The 24,117-nt window shown below is 33.0% G+C and overlaps 2 protein-coding genes across 2 annotated transcripts; both read right to left on the reverse strand.

Annotated features, from left to right (window-relative positions):
• Nucleotides 1-2,456: 2,456 nt before the first annotated feature.
• Nucleotides 2,457-9,569, reverse strand: LOC105773637 (protein tesmin/TSO1-like CXC 5). The gene is made up of 8 exons (XM_012595679.2): nucleotides 8,826-9,569; nucleotides 8,385-8,489; nucleotides 7,005-7,182; nucleotides 6,243-6,602; nucleotides 5,899-5,993; nucleotides 5,728-5,822; nucleotides 3,988-4,404; nucleotides 2,457-3,411 (listed from the first exon to the last, which is right to left on the reverse strand). The coding sequence occupies exons 1-8, from the start codon at nucleotides 9,131-9,133 to the stop codon at nucleotides 3,152-3,154; spliced, it is 1,818 nt and encodes a 605-aa protein (XP_012451133.1). The 5' UTR covers nucleotides 9,134-9,569; the 3' UTR covers nucleotides 2,457-3,151.
• A 7,846-nt stretch (nucleotides 9,570-17,415) lies between these two features.
• LOC105774445 (rac-like GTP-binding protein ARAC7) lies at nucleotides 17,416-19,792 on the reverse strand. The gene is made up of 8 exons (XM_012596943.2): nucleotides 19,446-19,792; nucleotides 19,252-19,339; nucleotides 19,018-19,127; nucleotides 18,763-18,826; nucleotides 18,590-18,654; nucleotides 18,395-18,460; nucleotides 18,208-18,314; nucleotides 17,416-17,722 (listed from the first exon to the last, which is right to left on the reverse strand). Exons 1-8 carry the CDS (start codon nucleotides 19,542-19,544, stop codon nucleotides 17,692-17,694), a joined length of 630 nt encoding a protein of 209 aa, XP_012452397.1. The 5' UTR covers nucleotides 19,545-19,792; the 3' UTR covers nucleotides 17,416-17,691.
• Between the last annotated feature and the right edge of the window lie 4,325 nt (nucleotides 19,793-24,117).

Below are 24,117 nucleotides of genomic sequence, written 5' to 3' on the forward strand. Positions count from 1 at the left end.
ATACGTTAGGGCACGATTTTTAAAATCCCAAACATTCAATATTTCCTTTATTATTATATATATATTTTAAAAATCTTTATCTCAAGAAATCAATACATCACATCCAATGCGTTAGGATACACATTAAATTCCCAACAACAAGCTTTTCATTTTATTTTTGATCAAAGAGCAATTCTCGATTGTTAGATTTAACAAAGAAAATCGGAACCCAATACGTTAGGGCTCAATTTTCTTGAAAATCCTAAATACGAGTATTATCTCTATTTTGAAAAGTTCTATTTTTAAATTCGAGTAAAAAGATGACGTAATGTTATATTGAATGTATGTACAAATGTCATAATAACAAATACAACAATAGCATAGAAATAATATAAACAAATAAATATATAACAAAAAACAATATTCCATGATATGCAAAATATTAAATAAAAATATAAATGTAAACACAACTAAATAGCGAATGAAGAAAGTAAGCAAAATAAATAAATAAAGAAGGTATATAATATACACATAGAAATTTAAAAAAATACATATGATTTACAAATAAATTTTGGATTATAAAACTTATATATACAAAAGTCATAACGTATTTAAAAATAAATAATAATAAATATGTATATATAATTTATAAAATACGTGTTAAAGACATAAACATGTATTTAAGCATTTTCAATAAAAACATATGTATTATAAAATGTAAATATATATATATAAATTAGGAAATAAAAATAAAAGCGTATATACAGGTATTTATAAAAGTTTAAAATATATACATATACTATAAAAATGTGGAAAATATATTTACAATAATTTAAAATAGTGTATGAATATATATATATATATATATATATATATATATATATTCGTTTGTAGAAAATATGAAGAATAATATACATGTAATATATATATATAAATATACATATATACACATTATAAAAGCAAAAAAAAAGGTTTTTGAAATTAAGATATAAAAAGTATATATATGTTTTATAAATAATTTAAAAATAAAAATCTTAAACTAAACTAGTAAGGATTAAAATGAACCTAAAACGAAATTAGAGGACCAAACGTAAATAAAATAAATAAAGGACCCAATTTTAAGGCGTGGATAACTCAGAGGGACCGAATGGGAAAATATCCCTACCCTCTTAAACGCACCGCTTTATTGGGATCAAATTGGAAGCCAGCCAAAATTTTAAGGCTCAATTTAAAAAAATAAAAAAATAAATTAAAATGATTGAAAACTCGGAGGGACCATATGCGAAAATTTCCCATTCAAGCAAGAACGCGCAGACCCTGCTTGCGGGTCGGGTCAACGCGCGCAAGTCTGGCTTCAGCAAAACGACACCGTTCCGATGTCCTTATTTAAACTCCTTTTTTTTTTTTTTGCAGAAAGTGTCATTTGCGGCAAAAAATAATAAAAACAAAAACAAAATCCCTTTGTTTGTCTGCTAGGGTTTCATACCCTGTCTCAGCCGCCGCCGTCATCAAAGGCCCTCCATGGCTTCCATCGATGTTCGGTCTCCGATCGAGACGGAGGAGGGTACACCACGACAGCACCAGGTATGATTTTCTCTCTTTTTTATATTTTAAGAGAAAAATAAATAAAAACAAAAGGGAAAAAAGAAAAAAAATCGAATCTAACAATGATGAACACCCGAAAATAAAACGAAAAATTCACCTTGAGTATTCAAAAGCCTTTTTTTATTTTTCCTCCCCCTTTTACAGTATTCGTATTTGCTTTTTATAGCCGGAATTACAGAAAAAATCAAAATAAAATGCCTCCAAAATCCAATCTGTTATCCCCCTTTTCTCGTATTTTTGTTGCCTTTTTCTGTTGTTGCTGTTTGTTTGCAGATTTGGAGGCCAGCCTGGAGCAACAGACAGAGGTGCACACGCGCGTGAAGGCGCAACTCGCACGGAGGAAACTCTGGCCGCTGCGGCGCTAGGGGTCGTGTGCTGCTACTAGGGTTTCGAAGGCTTGTTTTGGGTCACATTGTATTTGGGCTAGGGTGTAATATTTGGGCTGATGTAATTTGGGTCTTTTGGACAAATGTAAATGGACTTTGGAATTGTTGGCCTTCTTTTGGTTTATGCATGTGGGCCCGGGCAAATTGGGCCTGCTACAAGCTTTATTTAATATACAATAGTTTCATGTTCAGAAAAGAAATTGGTTTAACAAACCCATTTGCATGGGAAGGGCTTTCAATTCTTCTTCGTGATTTCTTCATAATGTAGAAAATGCATGAATATATTGATCTTCCAAGTGGTATGTTGATATGTAATTAAACCAGACGAGTCCCTGTAAGGGTTTTAGATTTTTCTTCTTTTTCTTAATAAATGTTGAACAAATTGAAATAAGTCGATTCTTTAAAACAATCACATGGTTCTAGATCTAATTATTGGTAAAATGATAATGAAAACCGGGTGTATGCCATTGAGATGAAGAGCCATAGTACTAACAAAGTCGAGAATTTTCATTTCAGAAGAATAATATACATATAAACAATGAGACACATGAACTCGGGGTTTATCTTGGTTCATGCAGCATTCTTAAAAACTGGCATTCAACGGGTTTGGATTTAAATCCCACCCAACGTCTAAACCCTTTCCTTATTCTTAAACTATGACCTAAAACGTAACAAAAAAGAGAACGTTAATGGTTGAGGCAAATCCTGGCTATAAAAAGAATCCCTGTAAAAATAGGGGCAAATAGCACCCAATACAAGAAATAATTCCCACAGGTGTTTTTCGATCATGATTCACCAATTAACCATTAATCGAACTTCTCTTGGAAAGGACTCTAAGCTACATGCTCCAAAAAGAATTATAAAACCGTTCTTCGTTTTTGCTAAATATAGGGATAGATTAATGAAACTCCTAGCATCTACGAATAGAAGCTATTGACAACCACTGGCATGTAGTGTATACAATACCATGCAATTTATACTGTTACGAGTTGTGAAGTGATGGTTGTGGCAGAAAACCAATAAATTTATCAGTACCGGCATATATTGATCAGAGCACTGGTCAGTTCCAAGAATGAAGCCCAGTCACCTTGATATCGCATCAAAGCTGAAGGTGGAGTGGGTGGTATAGTGAAGATAACTATGGTATCATACCTTGTGCCAATTGTCAGCATCTAGGATCTTTACATCTGTTTTTCGTTTTTCAGTTTAGCATCCCCATTTTCAGGAAGGGATGGAGGCCGCTGAAGATCATTGTTAGAAGTGGTGATGACCACAGCAGCCGTCTGAGATGTCTTTATTGGAGGTGGACTGGCATTTTTCGGAACTCCATTGGTAAAGGATCCTTGTCGATTCCCACTCTCGGTTCTCACAACTTCAGTTCCATTGCCGAGGCTTCTTTGACTACCTATCTCTATTCTAGCCAATGATGAACATTGTGTTTCTGAAAGTGAAATAGAGCAGTTGTCAATTCCCAATAGTTCATGCATGAAAAAGATAACACACTGTAAAATAGATAACATACATACATTTAAAATATGCACTCTCTGCCACTCTACAGAAAGCAATTTACCTAAGCAGTCCAGAATGTTTGCACAAATCCTAGAGAAGTATAGCAATTAGATACATGATACCACATGGAATATGTAGCTGATTGCACCAATGAAAACTTTCTCATTGTAGAGAACCATTCAATTGTGAACCATGTTTTACATATGCCATCATATCATCATATACCTACTATTCCAAAGAAGTAAATAAACTTATTTCAAATATCTGTGAAACAAAATGATCCAAATCTCTAAATTCCAGTATATGGACTTTATTTATTTTCATATCCCCCTTCTCTAGACATCCATTCATTGAATATCGATCAGTGTCTTTGAAAATTTTGCTAAACTGGTTCTCTCCTAGTTACTGATAAAGTCAAGGACAGTTTCATCATTTGAAACTTTCTTCCCTTTTGATGTGCAAAATATAATTAGATGTGAATTTTCAGTAAATGGAGATGGGAGCTTGCCTTTTATTTCTCCAAAAGTGATAAGCCTATTGAGACAATCCCGGAACTTTGTCAAAACAATTCTTTCCTGCTCTGCATAGATCTCCGTCATGCCCTGTCCGTAAGGTAATTGAGAAGATGTGCTACAGCCATGCTCCGTGAGCCCATTAGAGGGAGCTTTCATGAACATTGTATCTTGTTCATCACACATCAATGCCAAAGTTCCCGGAGACATAGGGCTTTCCTTTGGTGTATCAGCACCATCTGAGCTGGAATCTTCAGGGACAACTTTATCAGCCTGGTTTGCACTTGAACAATCATCAGCCACTGTTTTCTCAGCATCAAAATCTTTTTGGCTTTGTAGCGTGTCTTGAGTGGATGACACAAGGGAAGTTTCTGTCTGATCTTCAGCCTGCTTTTCAGTCAAACTTCTCTGATCTGAATGCATACAGAAATTGAGGGAAGACCCATTAGCTGAAAAAATAGGCACATTGTAACTTCTATTAACTGACTAAAAGTTGGTTGTTAAAGCAATTCAAAACTAACAAATGTGAGATTCTTCTACTGGAATCAAGTGTCAAATAATATTTCTTACTTCACTAGGACAAAACTGATCTGAAGTAACAGAAAATATTTTGGGAAACAACATTAATATTCAGAACAGTTTAACACAATATTTGTTGACAATCACAAAGAGTCTTAAACTATAAATGCTAATATTATGTCTTAAATTGAAAGAAAAAGTTGTAGCATTATTTTATTCATGAAGCAGAAGATTCAAATAAACAGCATTACACAAATTTGTTTCTATTAGAAAATATTAAAAAGTACGCAGAAAATGACACATGCAAATTCACACTGTTTTCCAATATATAAGCATTGGTGAAAATAAGCATACTCATGCAAACACAAAAATTAACTAATGTGAGGGAAAGGAAACTCTTATCAGGTAAGGATTGTAAGCTCCCCCTTTCATTCAAAACTCTCATTTTTACTTGCCCCAAATTAGGGAACGGAGAGGAAAGGAAAGGCGTACTTTAATAATATTTTATTACACCTTATTATATTTTACCTCTTATTACTTGCAGCGCCCTTATTATATTTTATTTTCTATAGAATTATTTTAATAATTTAACTTAATTAACAACCAGTGCCTTTAAATTGTATACAACTAAATGAAAATTTATTTTCTCTATTAATAAATAAATTTCTATTATTTTTTAAATTTATGCTAAAAGCTTAATATTTTATTTTGTAAATTTATAAACAATTTAAAAAATAAAAGAGAAAAATGAAGAAAATGAAGAAACACATATAACTACAGGAAAATGCAAACACTTATTCCAATTTACTTTTAATTATATGCTTCAATTATAAATTAATATTTTTCGTTAAATTTTTTCTTTTAATTTTCAAAATCATTCATGAGATACATAAAAAACTAATTTTATTTTGAAAAGAGTACAATTGAAATAATATAATATAATATAATATAATATATTTTCCTTTCCTTTCCACCACTTAACCAAACAGAGGTAGCTACTATCCTTTCCTTTCCTTTCCCTTACTCATTTTAGCTAGCCAAACAAAAGAATACAATAATATCATTTCCTTTCCTTTCCTTCGAAAACCTCTACCCTTTTTTCCCTTTCCTTTACTAATTTGAATCCAATCAAAGATTAAAGTAAAAAGTATGTCAGGAATTAGACACTGCAAGTTTAAACCAATAATTTGAATTGTTTTACACGTATGCCCATTTACCTGCAAGTGTCTTTGCAGCTTCTCCAGATAGAACTACCAAAACAGAACAAAGCTCCTTCAAGTCCTGCTTCTGAATGATGTCTGCTAAGAGAGACCTTCCACCAAAATGAATAAGTTAGTTTCCTGAACAAGCAGTTCTTAGATATCTTTTCATCAAGACACTCCATTTACCTATATGTGAATTTTGACGTGCCCACTGCAGCAGTTGTAGTTGCACAGGATACTGGCATAGAAGGAGAGGGTGCAGAAGTTCTGATATGAGTTGCCTGATTCACAAATAAAATAAGCTGACAATATAAGTTCAAGAAGCATAAACTAAAAGTAATGATGAGAAAGATTCTATAGCAAACTAATCAAATGTTAAGCAGCAGCTGAAGAATGAGAATGAAGATAGAGCAAACATCTGTTCCTTGTTAGAACAAAATATGATTAGCTAGATTCAAGTGTAACTAAAATATGATTCGGGAAGTTTCTCCAAAGACAAATGTCAATAAATAAGAATGGACGGTGTTTACCTGTGGAAAGTGTCCAAGCCTGAGAACAGATGGATCCTTGGCAGTTGACCCAAAGAACAGTTCCTGTCCTTTTCTCTTCTTAGATACTGGAATGGATGCAAAACCAGAGGACCCAACAGCTCCTGTTATGGCAGCATTTGCTGCCTGCTGAATATATGCCATATTGTTGGCATGGTCGCCATGGAATAGAGCCTGTCTCTCTTCACTACCCTCAAAATTTTTGCAATCCATGCATTTGCAGTTTTCAGAGCAAAGAATATTGGCTTGGAAACACTCACAGTACTTTTTAAGGCACCCAGATTTCTTACAGTGGCATCCTTTGTTGTGCTTTCCCAGTACTAAAACTTCTCCGGCTTCTTCCTAAAAATATTTCAAAACTTGTACATATGAGAATGTCAAGGGTAGCAAGCTCTATCTATTTGCTATCAAATACCCTGCCTGGATCTTTTTCCATAAGATAATCTTTTAGCAGTCTAACCATATACTATTAAGAAAAGAGGATACAATCTATGTGCTAAAATCAAAAGTGAGGTCACACAATCAACAGAAGAATTTCATTCTAAATATTCTAGAAGGCCATCAATGAGTCAAGGCAAGAAAAATGTGGCCCTAGCTAGACATGTAAATGGAGCAATATTAACATTAGAATCCCAATGGTAAAATTTAAATAATTTTTTGGCTTTTTTCTGAATCAATACGGTGAAACAGGGGAAGTCCGCATTTCATAAATGTAAATTAAATGAAAAAATATGGCCAGCATACCCTGCTATCCCGTACACCATGTGGGCTGCTAGCAATTTTTGGCCTGAATGCATTTGGATTACGCTCCAAAGTTGCTTCAATAGCATCTCTTCTCGCAGCTTCATTCTCAACATTGTTATAACAATTAACACAGTTGCACCCATCACAATATACGCCAGATGCAAAGCACTCACAGTACCTGATCAAAGCATTACATTATTAACTTTCTATATCTTACACCATCAAACATGTGGGTTATACTTAACATTAAAAAATGGCTTAATTACTCGTATTTACAGAAAAATCATACACAAGAATGAATAATTGGAAAAAAAAAAGATGTACTATCTAAAATGCCAAGACAAGCTGCCTAAATGCTACCTATAAAAGTCATAACTCATAACCCTATTTCTATCAATTCTTTCTCATGAATGCTTCTCAACAATTAGAACATACATGAACTCTGAATCTAATCAGTGTGTTGGAAACATCTATACATTTGTCATAGAGCTAAAAAATAGATTTAGATGCATATGGTGAAGAGGATCAATGTAAGTAGGAAGAAAGGCTAGCTTAAAGGAATTTTTCACCAGAACCATCCATTACTGAAGTATGGCACAGTTGGACAGAGAATGAAGTGTATTTTTAAACAGTGAAGGCAAGCTCCTCCTATTTCTGCAATTACAACAGTTCCTCTTATTTTTGATCTGCAATTAGTTCAGATGGAAATATTGCTACACCTTGCACTATTTGCGTTTTGAGGATGCTCAAGGCAAACCAACCTAAATTGAAAGGGTTTGGAAACGGATGCAGAACAAACTTATAAGCTAGGAAGTACAATTTCTCAGCCTGGAAAAATAGATTACGTTGATTCAGCTTGGACCTTCGGGCTATGATATAAAAATAATGTTGTACAACCTGCTTCTAAGAGCTATTCATTAATTAATATTGGTAAAAGTGAAAAAAGGGTATTTACTTGATAGTTTCTGTTGCAGTATTCTTTCCATTAAAATAGATAGAAACAAAACTACACCACATAGGAAATACTAAACTTCCCTATTTATGGCAATGTTTCCGTCTATTATCCAACTCAACTTTGCAAGAATTTTTTTTCTCATAATGGCCTCCAAACTCATTTGACATTTCATTCTGTAAATGATTTGAAAGAAGAAAAAAATGATTAAAAAACTTTGAGACTAATCAGATAAGCGACATTCTTAAAGTAGCACAAAAATATAGGCACAAAAACATTCTTAAGATTATGGTCACAAGATAAGGTCCAAACCTAATCATTTCTAACCAACTAAAGCTCCTCTAGCTGCATAGAATTCCACACAAAGCATCACTAAATCATGGAAGAGATCATACACACCCAAAGAGTATATTAGTCAATGTACTTACAATTTCAGACACCGAGAATGTTTACAGTTGCACTGCTTCTGCTTCTTTGGAGTACCATCTTTTAGTTCAGTAGGTCTTGGTTTTACTTTTGGGGATTCGGGTTTTCTGAAGCAAGAAAGAAATATGATAAAGAATAAAGTTCGAGTACAGCTAACTACCTTCCACTAATTTCTTAAAACAATGACATACAAAAACCCAAGAAAATTTACCAGAGTTCGATTCAAAAGATAACTGAAACTAAAGAGCTAATTTTGAAGCATGTAAAAATAAAACGTGAGGGGAAATCGTTACGAGACGTCCTTATTATACTTATCTCCAAAAAGGAAAAGAAGTAAAAAGAGAGTTAATTTTATTAAAAGAATTAATCCACAAAGCAAACACCAAAAGAATATAACAGACTAAAAGAAAAAAAAATCACAAATTTTGATTGCAAAAACTCACATAACCCTCGACGATGCTGTAGTAAGAGGAGGAGGTTGCGCAGCGGCTACAGGGGAGGTCGCCACCATCTGCGGCTTTATCTGTTGCTGCTGCTGTTGCTGAGTAACTGCAGCCGCCACAGCCGAAGACGAAGCCACAGCCATCTCTTGTGTGGACTGCGGGTGTTCTGGCAGAACTACACCACCAGAAGAACCCCCGCCAAAACCGGCCGTGAAATCCAGCTGCCTCGCAAGCTTCTTGGCCGGAAGACCTGCCGTATCCGATTGCACCTTTTTTGGCGGGAACTCACCTCCTTCTCCTTCCCCCATCCAATTCCAGCTCCCACAAAATTCAAAAATAAAATAAAAAATTATTCAAATTCCAATCTTTTTCCAATATCCACAGCTGAAAATCCACCAAATAATCTCACAAATTGCCTTAAATAAACTCGAATTGAACCACTTTAAGATCCAAATTCCAATCTACAATCTCCAAAACCTAAAATTCCAAGAAAAAGCACTTCGATTCCACCAAGCTCGAGATTTCCACCAAGAAGTTCCAAAAAACCAAGAGGATTTTGATTCCGATCGATGCATAGAGAGAGAAAGAGAAAAGCTAGAGTTTTTTAAGCATTGATATTGTAAAACAAAGAAGGAAAAGAGAAACAAAAGTTGAAGCACCTCTTATTTTTAACTTCTGTTGGTGTTCTTCTTCCTCCTCTTCCTCCCCTTCGGTTCTCCTCCCTCTCTCTTGCTAAGTTTTGAAATTTCAATTTTCTTTTTTGGTGTTTATTGAACGGTGAGATTCGCCTTTGGGTTTTGGATCCGACAGTTCACGTTGAAAGAATTAATCTGATGGGTCAAATTCATAGGAGTGAGTGTGGTGAGTTGATGAGCGTTGGATCTTATTAAAACGCAAAGTTTTCCGCACCTGGGTTAAAAAGGGTGTGAGGGGGGGGGGGGGGATATAATGTGAGATTTGGGGGAAATTCTAAAACAAGCTCTCTAATATGAGCTTGTCATAACCTCTTACAAATATCACCCTTTGGATAAAAAATAATAATTAATTTGAGCTATTGAAACAATAATAGTAATAACAGCTAATGCCAAATATTTAATTCTAAAAAAAATATGAAATAATTACACAAAACTCTAAATAATTCGTAGTATATACAAATTTATTTAAAACATGAAATGTTTCTCAATAATTAAATGTAGAATGATTATTTAAAATATAAAAAAATTAAGTAATTTGTAATACATAAAAATATTATTTAAAATATGAAAATGCTTTTGTTATTCCTAAAACATACAAAATTCTTGAACATCTAATGATTATTTAAAACATGAGAAACCTCTAACAAATTCATAAGTAATTTGAAATACATGAAAATATTACTTCAAATATGAAAAGCTTATTGAAAATTAACTAAATATTAAAACATGAAAAAATTATTTAAAACTTTAAAGAAATACTTCGTAATATATGAAAAAATTACTTAAAATATGAAAATGCTACTTAAAACATGTAAAGATTTATGTTATATCCTTCTGTCACTCAAACAAGTGTCAACATCAAACCTATCGTTGACCTTTGTGTTGATTTCTTCTAAAATAGCATCCCAACAAACTACCCTGACCTTAGTACCTCTAAGTATGACCATCTATTCTATCTAAAGGAAGCCATCCACCCAGGTTTAAGTGAGAACACTGCCCTAGTGTGAACATACTTCCAAAACATTAAGGAGTGTATTTAGGCATAAATACTTCATATTGATAAAGTCGCATGACATACGGACATGATTATTCTTTCTACATTTTGCAGGGCTAAATGTATATCCCGCCACGTCATACCAATAGATAAGAAGACCTATCATATAAATATTGTTAAGAAAGATGGAGAAAAGATCGAACCCTAGATACAATAAAGTTACTTTGTCCAAGCATATTCTCAATCAACCTGTCATATTGTCTCTGTTTTGGCTCTAGGCCTCTTTAGGTGAATCGAATTCCTTTGCACCATCATGATCTCCTCTTTGCTCCTCATTATCCTCCTCCATTGTTGTATCTGGTATCAACAATTGGTGCGAGGAACGTAGACAAAAATAACTCAGAATCAGAATGATGCTACCAACAACTCCACCAACCCCTCCACTCTAATGAATGGCAATGATGCTGCCAACACTAAACTTCCCTCAACCCGAACCAAGATATCAACTCGCCCAACCATATCTACCAAGGAAGCCTTGACCCAACTCTTTAACATCCTCAACTCTCGCTCGGCTAATCCAATCACTGTGGCTTCCTCTTCAATTCCCAACGCCCTATTATCTCCTACTGCCCTACAAGATCCCAAAGAGGACCTCATAAAGTAACCTCTCTCTTGTATAGCTTCTGACCGACTGCACACGTACACATTAAAACACTGAATTTATGAAACTACTTTTAAAGCCCGATTTTATTACAAGCGTACAGTGTCAATTGGTAATATTTATAGTTCTAATGGAATACGAAGTATTCCAATGGATCAAACCCAAAGGAAGAGGCAATTGAACAATAACTAGCATACACGATAGAGTCTAAGTGGCTACTAATACGATTTTATAGTACGACAGTTCATAAAAAGATGAGTTTGCAAGAAAATTTAATATTCTACTCTAAGGACTAAATTGAAAGGAATGTAAAAATGGAGGGACTATCCAACAAATAACTAATGGGGGTTGGTTTGTTTCGATGTTGTTCACCAAATCTCATACTAGGGACATAAATCGCGTAAATTACCAAGTGGATCCATTTTATCTTTCGATCTCAATTTTACTGACTTAGACGAATTAGGTTCGATTTATCTTTCGATCTTGCCAGTTAATCTGGGACTAACAAACAGGTGTGTGACAAGACTACCTTCCGATTTCTCTATATCTTGATATTCACTTAGGGGTGTCACTACCTAAGTTCTTAGTTTTATTCAAATTAGTCCAATTTGTTATAATTTAGTCCTTTGTCTAAGGGATGTTAGTTTACCCACATCTCCATCAACCAACCTCCTTAAAGGTTGAGAAAAATATAAAAGTTAAGATTTTTATGCAAGAAAACTTAAATAGCATGAAACCAAAAGCATTTAACAGAGAAATATAAGGCAAGAAACATAAAAGGAATAAGCTTTAACATATTAAAAGTAAAATAAACTAAAATACATTAAACTAAAGCTTAAAGAGTCTTGAAAGCAAGGTACAGGGACTAAAAATGTAAATAAACTTTAGCTACAATGTTAACTAACTTAACTAACACTAAAAACAGCAGGAACAAGAAGTAAGTGCAGAAAAAAACTACAAAAAACTAGAGAAAACTAAACCTAAAATTAAGCTAATGTGTATGTGTCTCTTCCTTAGCAAATTTTGGCTATTTTGAAGTGTATTCTGATGACTTTTTGATACCAAAAATGCCCCTACACTGGCCTTATGTGATTGGTGGGCCTAGCAAACAAAGATTGCCCTTGACAAAGGTGATATCGTGATACCCAAAAGAGGATATCGCAATATCTCGAGCAATGTTGAAACTTGAGGTCTTTCTTGGGAGGTGGATATCGCGATACCCAAAGGAGATATTGTAATACCATTGAAGAGAATCTTTGGTCTTCTACACTATCAAAGGTATCGCGACTCCAAGTGTTGGATATCGCAATACCCTTGCCTTAGGTGTCGTTCTTGCTCATTTTCGACCTCCGACACATTCCTATAGCACTCAAACACATGTTAGGTCTCCAAATGGCACTAGCAGCCAATTTGGGTAAAAAATAGATAAAAACGAGACATTTTCATTTATTACTCGAAAAATAAAAAAATAATGAAAAACTATGCTAAAAACTCTATTTTGCTCGAGAAAAAGCTTCTTAAATACGTCGAAAAAGCTTAATTTTCCACATCGATTTGTGGCAGGTTAGCTTCCTAACCTCAACCTACTGTTATGGTCAATTTTCCAGATCAAGCCTCCCAGCAATATCAACTCATTTGTTCTCAACACCATCTTATAGAGATGCAGGAAAAATGTATCTCATGGAGAAACAATTCTTGGCTCAAAAAGGTCAATTCCAGGAACGATAAGAGCACTAATGACTGTTGGATCAACAAAATGCTCGCAATAAATAATTGATCGTGAAGTTGTGTACAACCAAAGATGTTTTCAAGGGTGGTGACTTACCCATTTCGTTGAAACTAAAAGGTATGACATAATCTACTATCCAAAAATATAAGAAGGATCGTGACAATAATAAAGTAGTACAAGATATTCAGCTTATCAATCCTCAGAGCGGAAACCCCAAAACAAGGTTGTTTTTATTGAAGAAAAAATTACAACCTCAAGTTAGAGCTCTCGCAAGAGGCTAAAGGTTCTAAGTCCAACTAAGTTTATTAGAGTTATGCTAACAAACCTTTAGCCCATTCCATGCTTACTCACAACCTTTCCACTTCTTTCAAGTTTCCTAAGTTGTCTTATACCGGCATGGGTGACTTAGAGGACCACTTAGCTCATTATAACAACCACATGAATATTATTGGAGCCTCTGATGCTGTGAAATGCAAAGCTTTCTCTATGACCCTTTCTAGCACTTTCAGGCAATAGTACCTATCGCTTCCCTCGGGGTCCATCGACCACTTTAATTAGTTAGTCAGCTTATTCATGAGCATATTTTTAGCCAACAAAACCCTCCACAATAGTCTTCAACTTATCTTATGTCCATTTGGCAGAAGAAGAATAAATCCCTCCATGATTTGATAGAGATTTAATGTTGCAACCATGATAACAAAGGGTGTTTTTGATGCTCTAGCCATTCAATCTTTTTTGCAAGAACTACTCATAAGTTTCTCCAATTCCACCTCATTGGTAACCCTCTGGAAAGGTTATCTCAATTATACAAAATGGTTCACCGTTTCACGAAATGTGATAATATGGATATAGATCAAGTCAAACCTACGACATAAGCAACCCAATGATCCTACTTTTCGAAACGATCTTCCCCTCCGTGTCACAATCAAGCTTCAGTATGCCAATACCATCCCCAATAGAGGACTCACCCACAATAGGTGACGGGCAATTCCAACAACATAACCCTACACAACAAGGGGGCAAGTGGATAGTTAATATTATAAGGCCACCTCCTCACTCAAGACCCACAAAGGACAATCGTCCTAACCACCATCAGTGATAGCAAGTTTTGTACAATCGTAATCGCACATACCATTGACTTAATTATTCCACTGTCATCATATTTGACTAAGTTGAGTAGCAAGAATTCTTACCAAATCCTCCTATTATGCCCTTCAACGCGCATTGAGATGATTCTCCCTTTCATTATTACTATCATAATGTTAGAGGCCATACTATGAATAAATATGTCCAACTTAAAGATGCCATTGAATAGGCTACCCGAAAGGGTCAACTATAGCAATATGTGGTCCAAGACACCTACCTATTAAATAGAGTAAACAATCAAGAAGTAGAAACCTTTGATAATTAATGTGAAGACAAAAGAAAGAGGTGGACACATGAAGTTATAGATGCCTTGATTGGTGGCAAGAGAGAATGGGTTACCTCGAGCTCCAAATGAAAAGCTCACCAGTAGAGCGTTCTGTCTGTATCTACGTGTAACACTCATATCCCGTTTCTGTTGCCAGAATAAGATATTGAATGTTACCAGTCAAATTGAAACAGTTAATATGATTTATATTCAATATTCAATTCAATTCCATAATAGAAAGTAATATTCAATATAACAAAGATCATCTGGAATCAGGTCTTAAATTGAGCTTCCAAAGCTCTAAGATAAGTTATGACCATTCAAGGACTAAATCAGAAAAAATCAAAACTTTTAGGAAAATTTTGGAAATTTTCAAGTTAGGGGTCATACAGCCGTGTGTCCAGGCTGTGTGATAGCGTCCAACCCTTGTGGCTCCAACATGGCCGTGTGGATAACCCACACGCTGTGGTAGCTCGAAATAGGGCCTAATCGGAATAGTGGTTTTGTAACCACAAATCCGAAGTGAAATAGTTTAATTTTATAAATTTTTATTAATTACTGATTGAATGAAATATTGTGTGAAAATATGGATAGGAAATTTTAATGATTTAGTGCCTAATTGAATTTTTAGGACTAAATTGAGAAAAATGCAAAGTGTGTCTAATTAGTGATTAAATGACTTAATTGAATTATTGCATGAAATTGGAAGTGTTTATGTGGCAATTAGACCATAAATTAGTGTTATGGACACAAAAGGGTAATTCTAAAAAAATATCTAAGTAATGGGTCAAGGGCATTTTTGTCCAAATTGAATAAAAGATAAAATAAAGAGAAAATAAGTGTCCATCTTCTTCAAAATTGAAGAGTTGCTGCTGAAACTTTCATGTTCTATAGGATAGGGTTCTTGCTTTTTCTAAGCTCAATTGTAAGTGAATTCTTGCCCCGTTTTTAATTATTTTCATATTTTTATGCTTATTGAAGCTTGAATTTCATGTTTCTACCATTTAATTTAAATGAAATTAAAGTTTAAAATTGACCCATTCATGATATAATTATAAATTGATTAGTGATGTTAGATAATGAATGTTTGAAGTGTTAATTACAAGTTTTACTAGATGAATTTTGATGAAAATGTTGAAAAATGACTAAACTGTGAAAGATGGTAAAGTGTGCATAAAGTTGTGATTTTGTGAAATTGAGGGCTGTTATGAGCATGAAATATGATTTAGTGAAGTTTGATATTTAAGAATTTAGTGAATTTTATTTTTACGAGTTTTGGGACAAAAGTGAAATTTTGAAAAGTTATGGGAAAAAAATGTAAGTTTGCCAAAATATTGTGATGAATTGTATTTGAATGAAATATTGATAAAATGCATTAAATTGTGTTAATATAGATCAAGAAAGAAGAAATAGTGGAAGTGATCGGGAAAAGAGAAGGTTATCGACTAAATTACAAAAATAGTCGTTTTGCATCCGAGGTAAGTTATGTGTAAATAATAGCAATATATTTTTATAAATTGTGAATTTTATTTGATATGTGCATCAATATTGAATGTAGAAGGAAAATTGTTCATGAATTATTCAAGTGATAAAATGTTGAAAATAAAGTCTTAAGTGTAAATTCCCGGTTGAACTTAGGAATAGAAGTGGATACAAGTGACATGTCACTAGAGATCGATGTTCTGATGAGTCCGGGTCTTTGGGTGATCTAGCATGTGTTGCAAACATCTGACAGCTTATGTGAGCAGGCCTGTGGACATTTCCAGTGTTATTGATCAGTGGTAGCTTTGGCTACATTTCAGTGGTAGCTTTGGCTACATTTCAGTGGTAGCTTCGGCTACATTTCAGTGTGACACTTATGTGCTAAATCTCTACGTATCTGTGTATATTCCAAGTGTTCAACGAGATTAATAATGAGTTAAAGTGAATATGAAATGAAGTGTGTATGTAGGTACGTTTAAAAGAATGAGCATATGTGATAAATGTTAAGTGTATAAGTGCATGTGCAAGTGAAATGGGTAAGATTATGCATGTGCAAGTGATTGAAATTGCTAAGAAATGTTTGATTCAAATACAATTCATACACAATATTTCAATTTTATTTTAATAATAAATTTTAAATAATATTCTTCCATATTATTAGAAATATTCAAAATTAATATTTTAATAATAAATATTTATTACAATTATAAATATATTATAATAAATATTTTGTAGTATAAAGGTTAAAATATGTCATAAGTCTATGTACTCTTCATAAATTTGCAATTTAGTATCTATACTTTTACTTTCAAGAATTTAGTCCCTCTACTTTTGATTTGAAAATCAAGTCCAAATGTTGACATTGTTCAATTTTTTGTCAATTTTGTTGAAATCACATTTTAAATAAAAACTCACTTGGTAGTCTTGTAACTAAAAGATGAAATCATAATGAACTTGAATTTAACAAAATATTTTTAATATATGCAAAAACAATGTAAAATATAAATTTTGATATAAAATAAACTCAATTAAATAATGAAACAATAAGAAATTTTCAAATGTATGTTTGTTTCATTAAAAACAACTTTATAAAATATGTGTAAAAAATCATCAAACAACAGAAAATATTTTACACAAATTTATCCAAACATAAAAAATATTAACTTTTTCAAGAAATAAATCATTTTCAAAAATCATTTTCTAGAAACCATTTTAGATGTTAACTCTAGTAACTCATATTTAAACTGTCCCCAAAGTAGCCAAAATTTACTCTTCTAGTACCCCTAACAAAAGGAAAAGAAAAATTGCCAGCCTTGGACATTTTTTTTCACAGACTAAGAGTCAGATTTAAGAAATAAAGAATGAGTAGCCAACCATCTTTTGGTGACAAAAGTATTATAATAAAATAAAATACAGAATGAGTTGTTTTCTCCATATTTTTTTTAAAGAAAAAGAGTTATTTTGAGATTCAATTTTATTCAACGTAGTCTCTTCAAACTCACTATATAAACTAATGTTTCAAAGTGTCAAGTGATACTATTTTGGTTGCACCATTGCATTTTTTTTGGAGTACAAAAAACAGCAACGTAGGTCAAGTAAATAATTTTCAGCATGAGAGTAAGGGCAAATGAGATCCTAAGCTGATGGATTTCCCTAAATCGCACAAAGTTAATATTCCATCACAACACACACAAAAACCAGAGTTCAAGAAAGCAATAAATACATGAGAGAATGAACAATTCCCTCTATCATTCTTCCAGTCAGTTCAGTTTGTCTCTCCATCAACATGTCATTGAGTCAACCAAAACAGAAAACATTAAAACCAGTTCTGAAATTTGCTGTCGGGAAGCAATACTATTCAACAACGAAATCCATCTTTCATCAGTTGCCAAATTTAAGCATCAAATCCTCCACAGATTATGCTCCTGAAAACAAATAACATTTGTTTGTTAAGACAAGGTAGTGAAAACATGTTGCTAGTTGGTGTTAGATTTCATCAGTTAAGGTGAATGACCATAGGAATCTTTTCCTCGATTTGTTCCTATAGAAAGAGGAGATTATAAGGTGCTCCTATAGTTTCAGTTGCATTTCTCCTCTCATATTGTTTGAAGTTCATGTCTGACATATATCCGGACATTCTCTTCTCGGACACATACCATACCCGACACATATTTAGAAATGAAGACGAAGATATAATCCCAAAATTTATGTATACACGTATTAGATACGAACCCTCAAATCCTAGTAATAACATAGCAGGTAACTGTATTATTTGTTGCAATGGTACAAAACAACTCAATAATGTGCACTATAACAGTAACACTAACAAACTAATGTTTCCAAATGACATGAATATGTCATAAGCAACCAAAAGTACCAAAAGAGAAGAAAGAAATGAACTACAACTTACGCGATGGAGCAGCCAGATCTCCGGCGCCGTTTCTTCCTCGTCACATCCTTCCTCCTTGGGGGCTGAAGAACAACCTTGATGGCAGTATCGAAAACGGCTTTGACATTCTAATCCAATATTGTATCCGTTAAAAACATGAAGGAAGCACATTATAAGCCACAATATCTATAAATGACATCAAATTCACCTGCTGAGTCTTGGAGCTGCATTCGATATAAGCTGCTGCACCAATTTGTTTCCTCAGTTCCTCTCCCTGTGTAAGCATTATATCCAAATCATCTACTTGAATTGCGATCGAATTGCAGTTATGGATCGTAACCGAAACCAGAAATTAGCTACCGAAACATTGCTGACTATAAAGTTGAAGTGAAGAGGAGCATACCTGAGCAGATGTTATAATATTAGACCCCAATTGATCAGCAAGATAAGCTCTATCTTCCCGGAGATCTGATATATATACACATACACACAGAAAGAACATAATTCAATGTTGTTAATGGAATTATTCCATTCAAGCAATAGTTGAGTGAAACATTAAATGAAATAGTTTCCAACCTAGCTTTGTTCCAACCAGGACAACGGGAACATTTGGTGCAAAACGACGTAGTTCTGGCATCCACTGTGAACAGAGAATTTTGGGATATTGGATTAGGAATGTTTTGTTCCAAGGAAGAAAGCAAAGCCAACAACCCTTTTGATTTTAATTGAAATTTATAAAAATTCCACCTTTTTTTCAAACATGATGTAAAAGACCATTAAAAAAAATCTTTTTAAAGTTAAAAAGTAGAAAATGAGAAAAAAAAAAGGTACCTTCTTGAGAACATTTTCATAGCTTGCTCTGCTAATTAATGAGAAAGCTAAGACAAATATGTCTGCACCTCGGTAACTCAATGGCCTTAATCTGCTATAATCCTCTTGACCTTTAAGATTAGATAAAAAAAATGGACAAGTCAAAATCAGAAATAAAACACCAAGAAAAACCCAGAAAAAAAAACTTTCGACATCATAGCAAGCAGCAAAAAAAAAAAAAAACCCTTAAAATACCTGCAGTGTCCCATAAACCCAAATTAACAATGCTCCCATCTACAGCCACATTGGCACTGAAATTGTCAAACACTGTTGGTATATAATCCTAACACAAAAAACCCAAAATAATGAAATAAGTTAAAAGTCTATCAATGCAATGAAAACAAGTAAAAAAAAGAGTAAAGAAAGTGTTTAGAGGTGGTGACACTTACAGTGGGGAACTTGTTGCTGGTGTAACAAATGAGCATACATGTTTTTCCAACAGCTCCATCTCCAACTGTAACACATTTAATGAACTTTGAAGCACTCATCTTCTTAAACTTCCAACTACTTCCTTCACCTAAGCAACAATATGTGTGTGTGTGTAAGCAAGCTGGGTAAGATTAATAAAGTAGGAAATGTTGAAACAGAGAAAGGAAAGTGTGCTTTAGAAGATGAAATAGCTGTAGTTGTAGTTTCCCAAAGAGAAATATATATATTAAAAATGGCAAAGGCTTATGAGAGAAGTAATCATCTCTGATACTGTAGTCGAAAGCGGGATGTGTTGCATTGCACTTTATTTATTTATCTATCATCCCTCCCAATATATTTCAAAAATGAATCCAACAGAATTTTTTTTTTTGAAATGCAGAAATGGGTCCCCCCACCCCACCTTACCTTTCTCTCTCAAACGGGCACCTCTTTCTCATTGTTGCTTTCCAGCTTATGTTCTTTCACATTATTTATTACTACCAAAGGAATAAACCCTCCTATAAATTGCACGTAAAAAGACCAACTTTTCCCAACATGTTTCAACTGCTCATTAACTGTTAAATTTGAATACAATAATATTGGATAATATTATAATTATAATTATAATTAAAGTATAACTTAATGTTTATATAAAATTTTAATGAATATATTTATTATAAACTTTTTCCAAATTCATCATCCATGGATCTAATCTACTTATTCAAGTAAACTGGTAACTTTTTTTATTCAATCTTTGACAATTATAATATGGATATTGGATTCTGTCTTTTAGGTAACAGCATCAGTGCTTGAAATAAAAAGACAGAAGAACAGTTATGGGAAATGGTTTCTTTAATACATCCGGATTTTAAACAGTTTTTTGAAATGAATGCGACCGTTGGATTCATTCAATTTTCTTACACCAACCTATGCTATGTCCTCTTGTCTTTTATCCTATTGTAAAGGACAACATATAACCATAGCCAATTTTTTTTGGGGGGGGCAATCCCCCCGTTCATCCCCACCATGCTTCTTTCTCTGCTTGGCCCAAATCTCTATTTTCTTTTTTCAGGTGACTTTTACTCGACCCTGTAATAAATAAACGTGGGTGTCAAATAATGTTTTCTTTTCAACTTTTCTTGAAAAAAAAAAATGGACCACTTTTTTGGGGCTGTGAATTTGTTCATGCATTTATGTTGGAAGGCAGAGTTTAGCTGGGCGCCATTAATTGCTTAGGAAACTGATTTGGTCGTTTGCTCTCCTCTGCTTTGAAGAGTTTTTCAGCTTCTTCACCTAATTTAGAATTATGGTCACAAATTGTATGTATAATTGAAGCTAAAAATGAAATATGATGGATTAATGAAACAAGATGTGAACCTGAAGAAAAAAGATGGGTTTTTTGACAAAGAAAGAAATCAAACTTGAGTACAGAATAATGTGATGGATCAAACTTTGTGCCCTTTGTGACAGTCCACTTTTGTTATATGTATTTGGAAACTCTGGATTTTATGCTTTCTGTTATTGCTGCAGATGCAATTGAAGCTCATTTCTAGCTATCTTTTTCTAAATTATAAATGTTCGATTATTAGAAAAAGAAGTGAAAGTCTCATTCCAATCTTTTGGTTGATTTTTTCTTTCAGAAGAGAAAATGCCTTATTGGGTTTTCTAAGAGAGGGAAATTTGGTGTGTTGGGGCCAATTTGGAGCTGTCTTAAACCAAACTTAATGTTTGATCATCATTAAAAATAGTGCCTTCCCAAGTTTTACCTGTAAAAAAACTTTCCCTTGATTTGGGGTTACTCGACAAAGTTTGCAAATTCAATGCTTCATTTTCTGTTTCTATGTTCATTCTCCAAATTCTACTGCAAAGTTGGATTTAGATTTATCCAACCCGGTTTCTTAAAAGGGTTAGTACTCATGCATATAGTAGAAACACACTATTTAGTATTTACACATAAAGTAAGAGCATATATCACAGCTGCACGCATCGAAAATTTATCACTTGTTAATTAAAAATTGAAATCCAAATAGATTCTATCAGTAAATCTATAAGAATCCTAAGATCAAGTTATCAACTATATATTTGTATGATATTCGTATAATATATCTAATGATAATTATATTTATCAATATTTTAAATAATTTTAATATAAAATAATTTATATGGTATAAATTCTATGCGACATTCATGTATTCATTATCATTTTGCGTATTATATTTATAGATCCAAATCCAATCTCAAAGCATATACATATTAACCTAAGTTGGACTTATAGAGCTCAATATTCAAGAGGATTAGATTTGTCATGGATTGCCTCGGATTGCTGATTTTTCACCTTCTTTACATTATCTTTAATGAGTAATGTTTTATGGGTGAGTATTTGGTAATTGGTATATTAATAGTCTATTCTTTTTATTTTACAATAGATTTAAAATTTTAATATGTATATTTTTATAAGAAATTTGTTAATTCTTTGATTTTGGTTATGGAATCTAAAAATTTTGTTGGTAGTGTACAAAATAATTTTTCATACTTTATTTTAGAATATTATATATTTGCTTTAGGGTTAGTATTTAGTACATTGGTAATGTATTTTTTATTCCACAAGCATTGTCACGTGTATCTCACGTGAGATTTTTATCATATCTGCTCTTTTTTTATACAATGCCTAAAACTATCCATAGTCACTCTCCAACCCTTAAATAAGAGGCTAATATGTTTCAACACGCTCGAACCCACACCCTCCTATACTGATAATAATGACTATACCAATTGAGCTAAGACTCAATCAATTACTAAAAATTTAAAAATGACAAACTTCATACAAATAATTGAAATATGATTCAATAATAAATTTGAATTATGATATGTTTAGTGACCTACTGTAATTAGTAGGTACGCTAAATTGAGTGTAATGGAGCATTTAAATTACACACTTCAATTCTTGGAAAGTAAGAAATAAAGTAATTAGGTAGATATTTAAAAATAATTATAATCAATTCAATTATTTTATAACTTTTCAAACATACAAATACATGATTTAAGTTTAAAAGTTATTTTATTGATGAAAATAATTTTCTATACATTTTAACGTACTAAATAATAACTAAATTGCATAGTATTTGTTATAAATTATTTATACTAATTTTAACTAAATTGCAATATATATTATTAATTATTTATACATGATCAATGACCAATCGATGATGAAAAGAAATATATATTTATGTTAGACAGAGAATAACCCGATATATGTAAAATGTTAGAGTAATTAGATAAAATTACATGAAATGTTTATTTTTCTTGATAATTCTATTAATAGTAATATTGTAGAATACTTTCTTGGACTAACATGTTATATATAATGATTTGATTTTAAGTTTTGTTACTTGTTTAGAGAATGTTTTCTCAAACATTATTGCTAATATTTATAATAATTAATATTTATTTTAATTTAAAATTGTTATGCCCCAAAATTAAATCATCGGATTAAATCTATAACTGATGAATTAATTTTAATTTTCTGTCTAAACGTGTAATTGAGCTTCTATTTGAGGCCGATGTGCTTAAATGCCGAAAACTGTATCGATATTTAAACGAAAATCGGTACCTTTTTAATAAGTATTAATACCTTCGTATTTTTATTCTTATACCAATAATCCCTTGGAAAAAAAAAAGAAACATACAAGCTCAAACTCACGTATTAATTATTACAATAAGATTAATTGTTAAAACTCAATTAGCGTAGAAGTTCTTGATCACTTTTTTTTTTTGTTTTTGTTTCTGATCATGTTTTAAACGACAATGATATAGTAAATTAAACCTTGAAATGGGATGGAACCCAACATCCAACAAATTATGGCAAGTTCAATCTGTCATCAGGCTAGTTGCATTTTCACGTTTCAGGTGAACAGTTTTTGGATAAGAATAATACTACCGTATCAAGTAAATGGTCACTCCTCGACATAGTGTTACGGGCCAAAGTGCAAAGCCCGTGACCATGGCACAAGAAGCACCCCATGGAGGTCTATCAATTAGATGGGAAACATTTAGCCCACGTGAACTGGCCCGATTCAGAGAACTATTGAAGAAGCCTGTCAGATTGAAGTCTGGTTGGCCCGATGATGAAGACATGGCAACTTAGGCTAATTTTAGTAACTAATCTTAGAAGATATAGAGAATCATATCTTGTAAAGATTATATTAGATTTGATATGACAAATCTTGTAAATCCCTAAAATCAAGGGATATGGTGAATCTCGTCCGTCGATGTAAATGTATCTTGACCGTTAGTTTTGGTGGAGCTCAACTATAAATAAAGAGCCTCCCCCTCATTTGTACTCATCCATTGTTAGCTGAATTCTTTAAAATAATAGAATTCTTTGAGCATTTACTCTAACACTTTGTGTGCATTCTTTCTTTGGCTTTCTATTGTTCACTTGTAGCTTCTTTTGGCACAACCGCTTTCGCTATACAAATTGGTGCATTGGAGGAGTTCTTAAAAGAATCCTCACTTTTGGGTGTAAAAGCTGACTTAGGCGAGTTTGGGACGAACGGATCGCCTAAGGCCGCACGGATTGCGAGACGAAAGGTCTAGCCCCGTGACAAGTGGTATCCGAGCAATGTTTGAACCAAGTAATATCTGAGTTGTTGG

The sequence above is a fragment of the Gossypium raimondii genome, chromosome 6 (genome assembly GCF_025698545.1).
Source record: "Gossypium raimondii isolate GPD5lz chromosome 6, ASM2569854v1, whole genome shotgun sequence".
Classification (NCBI taxonomy): domain Eukaryota; kingdom Viridiplantae; phylum Streptophyta; class Magnoliopsida; order Malvales; family Malvaceae; genus Gossypium; species Gossypium raimondii.